This window comes from Protomyctophum parallelum (assembly GCF_964188405.1).
Source record: "Protomyctophum parallelum genome assembly, chromosome: 9".
Taxonomy (NCBI): domain Eukaryota; kingdom Metazoa; phylum Chordata; class Actinopteri; order Myctophiformes; family Myctophidae; genus Protomyctophum; species Protomyctophum parallelum.
In genome coordinates, this window is record NC_139706.1 from 45,997,157 (window position 1) to 46,009,662 (window position 12,506).

Genomic DNA, 12,506 nt, shown 5'->3' on the forward strand with positions numbered 1-12,506 from the left:
CATGACCCACACTGTCACACAAGTTAATAATCTCTTCTGAGAAATAAAAAAAGTGCAGCTATGCAATCATGTAATCAAGCTGATAAAATGGGTAATCAGTATAGGCCACATTATGTAATTACATTGCACCAAGTGTATCTGTTCATTCCCGGAAATCATGGAGGTTGATTTGACCTTTGAGACAAATAAATAACTCAACACATGTAGTTCACTGCACTATACTTATAGTTATTAACCCTCTGTCAACATTAAACTTTATTCTTCTTTGCTACAGTTAACTTCTTTGTCACAGATCACATGACAAGTTCTACACCTGCAGTTCTAGGCTAAACAGAAGGGGGGGGGGGGGGGTTATTATTTCCACCAGTGGCGTGCACAGACATTTAGAGGGGCAGGTGCTCAAGTGAAAAAAAGGGCACCTTGTGCAGCGCATTTTGGTGCGGGAACCCATTTTGGTGCTTTACCTATTGAAAAATAGCAGATCTACAAGCTTGTAGGTCTGCTATTTTCTTTTTAATCGAAGAACCACTGACATAGAAACATATAGATTTAGATTGTGGGGGCCTAAATAATATAGTAGAAGCGTTTTTTATTTTTTTTTAATCAAGATTTGATCAATGTCACCGCATGGTCCACACACTACAAATTAAGAAAAAAAAAACAACCTTTTATTTATTTTTATGAGCAAAATTGCCAAAAGGGTAGGGGGTGCTCTAGCACCCCCTAGTGTATATCTGTGCACGCCACTGATTTCCACACAACTTATAGTAGTTAGTAGTTCAATGTTGAGAATGTAAAGTTTCCTGTCCTACAGAAAAAATGCATGTAACCCTGCATTTATAGTCAGCTCCAGGGTAGCTACTAAAAGCTTGCTAGCAAACAATACTGAAACTCAATTTAGCACATCTGGAAGTGACTATGGCTTTATGGATGTGTGTCCTGTCCTTGTATAAAACCTATACAAAAAAGAATGAAAACGCATACAGAACAAATAATGTTAATCATTCATAAGGTGGTTAAGTAAGCTCAGAAACAATTCACACATTTTAGAAACAAACTGTATTTGCAAAAAGAGGAACATTTGCAAAGTGAATCTTTTTTGTTTTTACAATATCAGTGAAATTTACAAAAAGAAAATGCTGTGGGTGCTATAAAACGGATAAAACAATCGGTCAATACTGAAACAGATCGATAAAATCAGCAATAACACAAGAGGAGAAGAAGAAAAGTCACTATACTATAGGAATAATTCTTTTTTTTCCGTACATAATTAGATTTTCTGTGTAGGGTGGCTGGTTACAGTGGTTACTGGTTAGTAGACTTTTTTGGGGGTGAATTTCACTATTTTTGTCCTACCTACCCAGAAACAGACACTAGATAATCATGAATCCCTTAATTGTCCGCAGAATTACTAGACATCAAGTAGCAGCTTCTCTCAAAAGTAGGGAAATGCACCTCTTAAAAGTTCTCCAAAGATGTAAATAAATTACCCATCGTAATTTACTCATTTGTTTTGTAGCGAACAGTGACATTAGATTAATATGAATGTACGTTTTTAAATGGTTCTAAATTATAGTTAGCATTACACTAGGATTTTTAATCTAGCTACATGCCAAAACCAAAAAAGGCATCTACCATGAGTTTGTCTGACTCTAGGTTAAGTAGCCTAGGAAAAAGTGGGGAGAAAACAACTACCCTTTACATTTTTGACCTGTCATATGTAGATGTTAAATGGGTCCGTTTCATTTAGGTGTTAAATTACTTGCTGTACTGACAGACATTGTGTATAGCCGGGTTTAATTTGGCAAATGATTAGGATAATTCAATCACTGGCACAGTCCATGTTAGCAGTCATCTGACTAAATGGTAAATCATGCTTCATGAAATACCCTCTCAATGCAAGGCATCGTGTGACTGAAAAACAATTGATCAGAGGAAGTAAATCTTTGAGGCACTCAATAACCAATGGAAATTCAGTTTTTGAAGTGATCTCAACTATATAAAAAAACCTGAGGTACCTTGTCAGGCATGAACAACTGCCACCTTGATAAACAAACATCAAACCAATATTTTTCAAATATCCGAGATGTGTTCAAGTAGGAATGTTGCTCAGGTCTTATGCAGATGTGTAACGCATCACCAAATTGTTCTTTTGTTGTTAACAGTCAGTGTAAAATCCCATTGGAATCAGTATCAACTAAGGAACTGATGTGAATGTTAAGGCAGAAACACACACACCGATACACAGAAGTACAGCTAAGAACATGTATGCTCAGACCAACTTCTACCTGGTTAGGACATCCAGTACAGTACAGTACAGTACAGTACAGTACAGTACAGTACCTGGTTAGGACATCCAGTACAGTGCCATCAACAGGAATGTAAAGTCACTCACCAGCAGAATGAAGTTTGAATTTTCACATTAGTGCTAGAAAGTTTCATTCCAAAATGCAGATATTCACAATCGAAAAACAAAAAAACTAAAACGGATATCTACGATAACAAATGTATTGTTGATATCAGTTAGGCTCACTGTGGAATATTATTGCAGTTGTTAACTTTAAGGCCTTTTTCTTATTTTATTTGTCCCCAAAATTGGTACAAAAATGAGTCCTTTTGGAATGAAAAATCAAATTCTGTTGAGTGTTTGCGTCAATAAAAACAGATGACATGGTGTCTGTGCTTATTGCTACAGTAAGGAAGGAATGCTAAGCATATTGGTCACCTTATGTGCCATCATTAAGCATGAAACTAGAACTAGAAAAGAACGTCCATCTAAATAATTTAAAAAAGGAATTTATCTTCACATTTGGCAGCTTGCTTGTGATAAATCCTCTCCAATGTAAGTAAATTGGAAATTAGAGTGACTTGTATGCAATAATAATCTCACAAAACAAATGGACTTAAACTATTAGTGATTGTCAAACAGATACTCATTCAGATGCTTTGATTTTAAGTTTGAAAGAGTGACATGGGCTACATGTGTCTGTTTTTCTCCAAACCGTCATACAGTATCAGTGTTTATACAGTACTTGACATACACAAGCGTTGAATTCAGATACATAATGCATTGTTCATGTTTTCTGACTAGTTAGGTATACATGAACAGAGAATGATAAACGGCAACGTCAATGCAACAATTATCATTTTAATTGTGGCAGAAAACAGGAAAATCTTTAGTGTTTCAGAGATATTTGTCATGTACTCGAGACAGCTTGAAACTGGGACAATCCAGGGGGAAAAAACAGGGCGCCTGGTGGAATCCCTAGTGTTTCTCCTCTCTCCATGCTGTCTGGATAAACATTCTGTAGTGGACATGATGCAAATCAACTGGATTTAGAGTTAGAATCTCTCCTCTTCCACGGCTACAAAGATCCATGTGGGGCATTATGTTTGAAAAGTAGTGTACCTTATGTAGCAATGTCAAATGTCCTCTAACATAAAAGTACAAATGACTCATTACAATTTAAATTTAAAAGTAAACTAACTGAATCCAACCTATAGTTATGCAGGCACTGACTCAACTTGGACTATAAGACAGTAGTGCACTATCAGACCACACAGAGGAACTTGTCCCTTGGTTGTGAGCTGTGTCGCACACTGAAAATAGCAGATCTCCAAGCTTATGTCATGCTGCAATGCATTGTCAGCTTGAAGATTGGCTATTTAATGGTGTGCGGAATCACCCATAACAGTATTCATTACACACGGTTGTAGAATTTCATTCTAGCCTGAAGACAATAGCCTGTACTGCGTTTACAGATTACCCTATTAAAACCGGGAAAGTGTCATTTTAGATTTTTGAGTTGGCAATTAAAAAAAAATAGCAGTAGAATTTACTTTCACACAGCAGTTTAAAACCATGTGTAATGTCTAATTACGTTTTGTATGAGGAGCTTATGCAAATGCAAGTAAAACATCATGATATAAAATGGCTGGATCACTAGTTAACATAGCAACCTATTAGCAAGTCTACTTTTGATCAAGCACAGCTCTACTGAGAACATGCTTGGTATAAACCAACTTAAGGCTTCATTGTCTTTGGTTGTCATTTGTCCTCGTTAAGGATAATCAATTCACTCTCATTTCAATCAAAACTGATTAAAAAAAGTAAATTTTCATAGTCAAATGACATCCCTGTGCACACATTAGTGGTAGTTGTATTCTTAGTGGGCATCATGTGCTACAGTATGTATGTAAAGTACTGTATTGTATATAGGGACATAAGTTTGCCTACTCTTTGTATTTTTATATTAATTGATTTATAGTAATTGTGGTACTTACAAAAGCTGCTGCAATGTTTGCTGACATGGGTAAAACCAATTATTCTATAGATTTAAACCTGCATGGTACTGTACATTTCTATTGGGGTTAAATGCATTGGCACAGATTAGTTAAAAGTAAATTGTTGATCACAGAATAGCAACGGATGCTTTATTGACTTTCAAATGGAGCTGTTGCCCACTTAATCTGGCTTGTTCTGGTATAGACAAATTAACAGAAAGATTTCAGAGGAATGGAAACTGAGGTCTAGAACTTGGGAGTAAAGTAGTTGCCTTTAACATTATTTCACCTTGTGTGTAATTGACAACCGACTCCTATCATTGCTACACTGTGCAGCTTAAGAAATAAGTATACTGTTCCATGGTAATGTAACAGTTCTTTTACAACTTGACAAGCTGCATAGCAAAAGCTTTTTTCGAAAATCCAGAATAGGGTCACAATGTTGATTTTTTTTCCACAGATAGGTTGGGCGCATACAGTGTACACTGTACAGCAAGTGCCAGGACTTTAAGACAATCACAGAAAAATACTTTTCTGCGACTATCGACAATTTTTTATCTGCCACCATCTGGCCTGTCCTGGTGTGCTAATCCCCACCCGTTTGGTACTCCAAACACATTAAATCAAACACTAGGCATTATTTCCAAATACAATACAGCAGAGGGTCATGGCTAAAAGGCCACGTGTGCATTTTCATTGTATGAACACCTGTTGTGGTCAAGAGTTGATCTGGCTGTAACAATGTCTGTATTCTGAAGTGTGTCTGTACATTCACACAATCCGCAGCACACAGGCTCACATGTTGCAGATAAACAAGATTTGGAAAAGGCCATTTATCTGCATGGTTTGGATTTACCAAAATCGTGGAAATGGGTCTTGTCTTGTGTCTAAATGATCACTTAAAATTGTGACAGTGTGCAGTAAAGTGAATTTGGATGAATATGTTATCTGGTGAACATCAGAAACACAGAAAGAGCCCTTCCTCACATTAGCAACTGATCAATCACTAAAGGTGTTTGCAGACTGGTGCTTGTACTGGTGGCTAACAGTATGTGAGAGCATAAAGTTAGTTAACATAGAATGAAGACTGAATTACAGTATTAGAGAGGCCAATGTCCTTTAACTCTCAGACAAAATGCCTTAGTTCTGTAGTGTGCCTGGCTGAACCCACTTCATGTCAGTGAGAAGAGTACATGGTGAATGGGAAATAAATTAAGGTGACATGGGATTCAACCTAATGCGCCAAAGGTTACAGTTAAAATAAACAGGGATGTGATTCGTTCCATTTCTTTTTCAGGAGTTGGTGTCTAACTGGAGATGACCCTTTTCTCACTTTCATCTTGTGTTTTTGTATTCTGGATCAGTCGATGTAAATGTCCGTCTCACGGCTCTCTTGACCATGACACCTTAAAACATCGACATTTGAGTTAAAAGCTCAAATATTTCATCTGGACTCTTCTAAAATTTTACAAATACCCACACAAAATAACAATCAAAAAACAAAGTAAAACGTCTAATTCCATTTTTCACGTGTTGAATCAACCAGGAGTGCAGCTTCTATCTCTCTTCGACAGTGCTTTAAAAAAAATCATTAGATCTCACTGTATAGAGCAGGGAAATAATTAGAAAATAATAAATTCACAAAATAGAGATAATAGAACAACATAACTGATATAACTCTCTATGTTCAGTATACTTACACAGGAAAATAAAAAGGTTAAAAGAATGAAAAGAATAATCTATTAAAAGATAAATCAACTCCAGTGTTTACCTTGTGAATTAGTGGATGTCTGTTAACGGGAAACTAGTGTTGCTATGGATACAAAAAGGTCCATATGACTCCTTTCTGAAACCAGTGAGGTTGTCCTTCAGTAGTAAGTTCCGGTTGTCTGCAGATCTGGGGTCTGTTCTTCCAGAGGTCTTTGTAACGAGGGAAGCGTGGCTTTTTGCACCGTCCAACACAGCTAGGTTTGTAGGCCGCTGCATATCGCTGAATCAGCCAATCGGCTTGCCAGCTCCCGGCTCAAATAAACGCATCCAAAAGGGATGCAAAGAAACAGTCCAAAGTTCAAATCCAGGTAATGCAAATGGTACATAAGATAGCCATAGGGATCTTTTTCTTCTTTTTCTTTCCAGAAAGGTCTTCGGCAAAAAAAGAAAGTTGACCAAAATTAGTTAAAATCAATCAAATAGGCAGCCAGTGGCTTCTCTGTGGATTCCGACCCTGCTTCCCTTCCCACAGTTGGGAGTTGAGTCTGCACAATTGTGTGCACATTGGGGCAGAGGGTCCAGAACACACTGTCATCAACAGTGTTGGTAAGTCACACTAACATTTTGTTGAGTGCACACACACACACACACACACACACACACACACACACACACGCGCACACACGCACACACAACTCTCGTACAGAGAATACAGACCCCACTGTCAGCAATTGACACAAGATAAAAAATAATCCTAGAACACCCGAGTTTGAAATCTGCACTTCAAGAGCTCGCACTGTACTACTTTTTGTAAGTGTTCTCCTGACTCCACAGAAGGAAATCCCCGCTGACACTCCACTCCGCGTTTTGCCACTGCTTCAGCAAAGAGGCGGCGAACACCTCCACTCTCGTGTGTATGCAGGGATTATTCTTCTCTTCCGTGTGAACTCGGAGACACTGCCCTCTAGTGTCCGGAGGCCTTAATGGCGTCTCATCTCATTCTGTTCTGTCTCATCAGCGGGACGATGCAGGAGGGCGGGCCCGCCTTGCTCAGGAAGGGGTGTTTGAGAAGCTCGTTGGCCGGGGCCCGCTGGGCGGGGTCTCGAACCAACAACCTGTCCAGGAAGCCCTTGAGGAGAGGAGACACCTGAGGAAGAGAGGAAGAAAGCCCTCCTAATTAGTTGAGAAGAAAGGGAGTTCTTTAACCCATTCTGAACGGGCACCCATTTTGGTGTTAGCATCATGTTATGCTTTATCTATTGAAAAATAGCAGATCTACAAGCTCATATCGCGCCACCGAGTGGCGCGATACGAGCTTGTAGGTCTGCTATTTCTTTTTAAATCGAAGAACGACTGACATTTTTAGAATCTGATCTCAGGTCAGAATGGGTTAATCAGACCAGTGTGTGTCCAGTGGAAACCTCGTATGAATCTGATCTCAGGTCAGAATGGGTTAAGGCAGGTCCAGTGCGCCACAGGAGTAGGACACGGCGACAGAAAACATGTAAGAACACAGCGGAGCTCGGAGCAGCCTTTTTAAGACAAATGCTAATAAGACAGCACATCTTTCTCAGTGTCATGATTCTGAGGAAGATGTAGTAACATCCAAGTGTCAGTCTAACTTGTTTTATTAGCACTTTTATTAATACAAAAGTACCTTTATTAACCCATTTTGACCTGAAATCAGATTCTACCAATGTCTTCTACATCCTGACAGTTTTCTGAAAAAGCTATGTTTCCATGTCAGTGGTTCTTCGATTTAAAAAAAATAGCAGACCTACAAGCTCGGTGGCGCGCTATGAGCTTGTAGATCTGCTATTTTTCAATAGATAAAGCATAACATAACGCTAACACCAAAAGGGGTCCCATTCTGACCGGGCACCCATTTTGGTGTCAGCATCATGTTATGCTTTAGCTATTGAAAAATAGCAGATCTACAAGCTCATATCGCGCCACCGAGTGGCGCGATACGAGCTTGTAGGTCTGCTATTTTTTGAAAAATCGAAGAACGACTGACATTTTTAGAATCTGATCTCAGGTCAGAATGGGTTAATCAGACCAGTGTGTGTCCAGTGGAAACCTCGTATGAATCTGATCTCAGGTCAGAATGGGTTAATAAAAAAGTAGTCCAAGCCGTTCCAGTGTTCCCTCCAAATGAGTATATTAAGATATTCTATTTTGTAATTAACGCAACTCACTTTACAACTTACGACTCTAAAGAGGGATTTATACTTGCACCAAAAAGTCGTGCACCAAAAATAGCTGATCTATAAACTCACAAGTCGCAGCACAATGGAAACAATCCCCCCCCCCCCCCCCCCCGGGGGCTTTTGTGTTATCCTTTTATCCTTCCCGTTTTCAATCAATCAATCAATGAATGAAAAGTGTCTGTGTTTCCGCTTGTCGCACCTTGTGTAGGTTCTTGAGTTTTGGTGGCAGGTTGTCTCTGATCATCTTCATGGCTTTGAGTGGCGGCTCGTTGAAGTACGGCGGCTCGCCGTCCACCATCTCAATGACCATGACGCCCAGAGACCAGATGTCCACCTGGACATGAGGGGGGGGAGGGGGTGTTGTGTCAGAGTTCAACCATCATGGCTTTACAAAACACACAGGAACGTCAGAATGTGTCCTTGTGTGGTCTAAAGATCTTGTGGGGGGTGTACTGTGCATGCGTGTGTTACCTCTGGACCATAGGGCAGTCTGGAGATGAGTTCTGGTGCCATCCAATAGGGCGTTCCCACCAGAGACTTTCTCCTCTGTACCTCTTTAGAAACCTGGGCACAGAAGCCAAAGTCTGACAGCTTCACCTGTAGATGGACAGATGGGGGGGAAGGTGGAATAGATGGAGAGATGGAGTGAGAGAGAGATGGAGGCAGAAGGAGGTAAGAAGTGGTTGAAAGGAGGGTGTGGTGGGAAAGGAGGATGAAAGAAGAAGAATAGGGTTGTAAGGAGTTCAAAATGGACAGAGAGAGAGATTTCAGAAACAGAATATTCTCCTTAGTATCACTAGGAGGACATTATGTGGAATTTTATTTTTTATCTCACATTAACCCATTCTGACCTGAGATCAGATTCATACGAGGTTTCCACTGGACACACACTGGTCTGATTAAACCCATTCTGACCTGAGATCAGATTTAAAAAATGTCAGTCGTTCTTCGATTTTTCAAAAAATAGCAGACCTACAAGCTCGTATCGCGCCACTCGGTGGTTACCTGCGACCTTCGGTCGCAATTAATACTGAATCGCTGTTAGACCAACTGCCGAGTTTGAGCCGAGTTTATTTTATTTCTTAGCACAAGCAAATGTTAATTACAGAAATACATATACTGTACATAAACAAACAAGCAAGTGTGCAGGAGAGGTTAGACGCCCAATAGGGCTCATGAAAGAAGCTTCTCCTAAAAGGAAAAAGGCAAACAGAACAGACTAATATTATTGCATGTAAACTAAATCAGTGAGGAAAAGCAAAGACCTTCTGAGTGGGGTTTTTTTTCTCCAATTGGAGCAATTACGGTAGGTTAACAGTTTCCGTGCTTTGAATGGATTACTCCAGGTTAATGTCGCTGCCATATCGGACATACGCAACTTTTGTTTTATGTGTTTAATCCGCCGCAATGTAAAAAATAAATAGAAAATCCTTCTTCGCCGCGGAGAAAGAGAGTAGATGCATCTGTTTGGATGATGAAACCGGAAATCGTCACATGCTGTGGGCTGCTAGGGCTTCTGGGAAATTGAGGCCAATGCAAACGAATGGGGTTCAACGCCTCATGGAGGAGGCTCCTGTGCTGCGTCTTCCGGGTGTACCAAGATGGCGGGTGGTCCGGCCGTTCATAACAAACGGGGGAAGCTTTTTTCGCTCGATTTTCGCGGATTAAAAGCCCAAATAATTCAGCGTATGCTCTAAAGGTAATACAACAATCTCGGCAGTGAAGGGGGGTTGATTAAAAGTCTGGTAAATCGTTTTCCGCAGTCAAACTGTTAAAAGCTGCATATATCTGCTGAAATTATTCAATACTGCAAATCTAAACAGCCGAGACTGACTGAATCTGACTGGTGTGAATCGTGGAACACTGGGTTTGGGCACCATCTTACATTTCTGAGAAAACCTGTCCTCGCATGGGAAGTATAGCTAGACAGAGATTACCAGTGTCTGAACTCTTTGATGTCACTTGCAGACACAAATGGAGAAGAGGAAATGAAAGCGTAAAAACGAGAAATGGAGGATATATATACACACGCTATGCGCACAGACAACATACATTTCAAATTTGAATATAGGTAAAGATAAACTGTTAAATGTTGGTCACCATAAGCCGATTTTGAAGACAGCGTTTCTGATAACTCTGAGTCAAATTAGAATTAACCCATTCTGCCATTCTGAACGGGAACCCATTTTGGTGTTAGCATCGTGTCGTGCTTTAGCTATTTAAAAATAGCAGATCTACAAGCTCATATCGCGCCACCGAGTGGCGCGATACGAGCTTGTAGGTCTGCTATTTTTGAAAAATCGAAGACACTTTTAGAATCTGATCTCAGGTCAGAATGGGTTAATAATGAAACTGTCAAGATGTAATAGACATTTTTAGAATCTGATCTCAGGTCAGAATGGGTTAAGACTTGTTCTGAGATATCGACTTGCTCAGCATCAGCTGGGTCACTCACAGCTGTTGAGGTTAGGTCTGCTATGAGCTGTAAACGTGACTCTGCACCCAGCTGAGTCACGCTTGCGGTTACCACCCCACTTCAGAGAACTTCAAATTCAGATAAATAGGGGCGTGTGTGTATGTGCAGGCTCAGTTGCTCTCCCCCTATAGCTCTCACAGTGAAGCCATGTATTAACCACATGAACGCTCTAGTGCTGCCGGAATTGTCCAAAAATTACATTTGGATATTCGTTTTAAAAACCCACGTCTCTGTAGAACACAGTAGATGCTCACTGCAGCATAAGCAGGTGCAGGTGTAGAGATATTGGGGGTCTACCCCAATATCTCTACAGCACCTGCTTAGTTATTAGTTTGTAGGATGTCTGCAGTTAGTGCTCGGGGGGGTACAGGGTTGTAGTTTGGAGTGCATTTGGGGTACGACCACAAACGTGGGGTACAGAGTTGTAGTTTGTAGTGCATTTGGGGTATGACAGAGAATGTTGGGTACAGGGATGTAGTTTGTAGTGCATTTGGGGTATGACAGAGAATGTTGGGTACAGTCAAGGATTGTAGTTTGGAGTGCATTTGGGGTACCGGGTTGCAGTTTGGAGTGCATTTAGGGTACGACAGAGGACGTGGGGTACAGGGATGTAGTGTAGACTGCATTAGGGGTACAGGCTTGCAGTTGGGGTACATACCCTCCCATCGTGGGTGAGAAGGATGGAGTCACTCTTGATGTCTCTGTGGATCACTCCCTGGGTGTGGAGAACGGACAGAGCCTTCAGCACAGACAGACACACCGTAGCAATCTGCTCCTCATTCATCCTGGAGGGAGGGATATGGAGTGGAGAGAAAAAGAGATCATTGTATACTCAGGGGGATGTCATAAGCAGTGTGATAGAAATAACAGCAGTAATGTTATAGGTAGCCAAATACCCATCCATTTGGGGGTTCTTTAGATGAAAAGGTTTGAGAACCACTGCACTGGCTGAATCACAACCATAGACTGTAAAAAATATGGACAAAGCGTTCGCCGGGTCTAACATGAACGTAAAATGAAGCCTGTAATAATATGGTAATTCCTGATGTAAGTCGCCATCTTTCTAGATCCGTTTGGTACCAGCTGGCCATTGGCTGGCTCCGTTTTGGACCAGCTGGCCATTGGCTGCCCAGACAACGAGGCGGGGCTTCCCCCCTTCTTCTCCGTTGGTTTTTATTTTGACTCGAGTGGGAGGGGAATCCCGATCATAGACTGTAACGGTAGCCACGCCCCTCAGAACATACGCGATGTTTTTTTTTCTTTATGGTCATTTTTTTAATTAATGGGACCATAATTTTCCAAAAAGAATATTATGACATTAGAAATGAGACTTTAAACTAGTGACTGGAAGCAGAAAGTATTCATGACCATGTTTATTAAGGTAATACAGTCTAGGTGAAGTTGGGCCAAAATACATGGGCCTCTATGGGGCTATGGGGCTTTTTGGGTCCAGTCCAGCACCACAACAGGCCATTATATGAACTACCGATTTCAAATGAGGCTTCACGAAATATCTGGCTGACTGCCCCCCTGATCACAACGGACCAGTAGTAGTTTTAACAATGGTGAAAACATGAAAAGACACTGCCCTCTTGTGGTGGTAACATGCTACACAGTTGCCACCACAATAATGAGATGTAAAGCAGTTTAGAAACAGATCTCCTCTCAAGACGCAGTGCTACTCAGTAATTCTTATACCAGTTAGCGAAACAAACTAAAATAATTCAAATAATTCATCTTGTTAACCCATTCTGAACGGGCACCCATTTTGGTGTCAGCATCATGTTATGCTTTATCTATTTAAAAATAGCAGATCTACAAGCTCA

General features: G+C 40.6%; 1 protein-coding gene across 3 annotated transcripts in view; it reads right to left on the minus strand.

The window, feature by feature from the left end:
- Positions 1–5,402: 5,402 nt before the first annotated feature.
- pak4 (p21 protein (Cdc42/Rac)-activated kinase 4) overlaps positions 5,403–12,506 on the minus strand; it is a 51,177-nt gene continuing 44,073 nt past the window's right edge. For all 3 annotated transcript variants that reach the window (XM_083772981.1, XM_083772980.1, XM_083772982.1), the window contains exons 8-11: positions 11,339–11,465; positions 8,676–8,801; positions 8,404–8,538; positions 5,403–7,141 (exon numbers count right to left, since the gene is read on the minus strand). In XM_083772981.1, the coding sequence (XP_083629107.1) occupies positions 6,986–7,141; positions 8,404–8,538; positions 8,676–8,801; positions 11,339–11,465 (544 nt within the window). In that variant the 3' untranslated portion in view covers positions 5,403–6,985. The remainder of the gene's footprint in view (positions 7,142–8,403; positions 8,539–8,675; positions 8,802–11,338; positions 11,466–12,506) is intronic.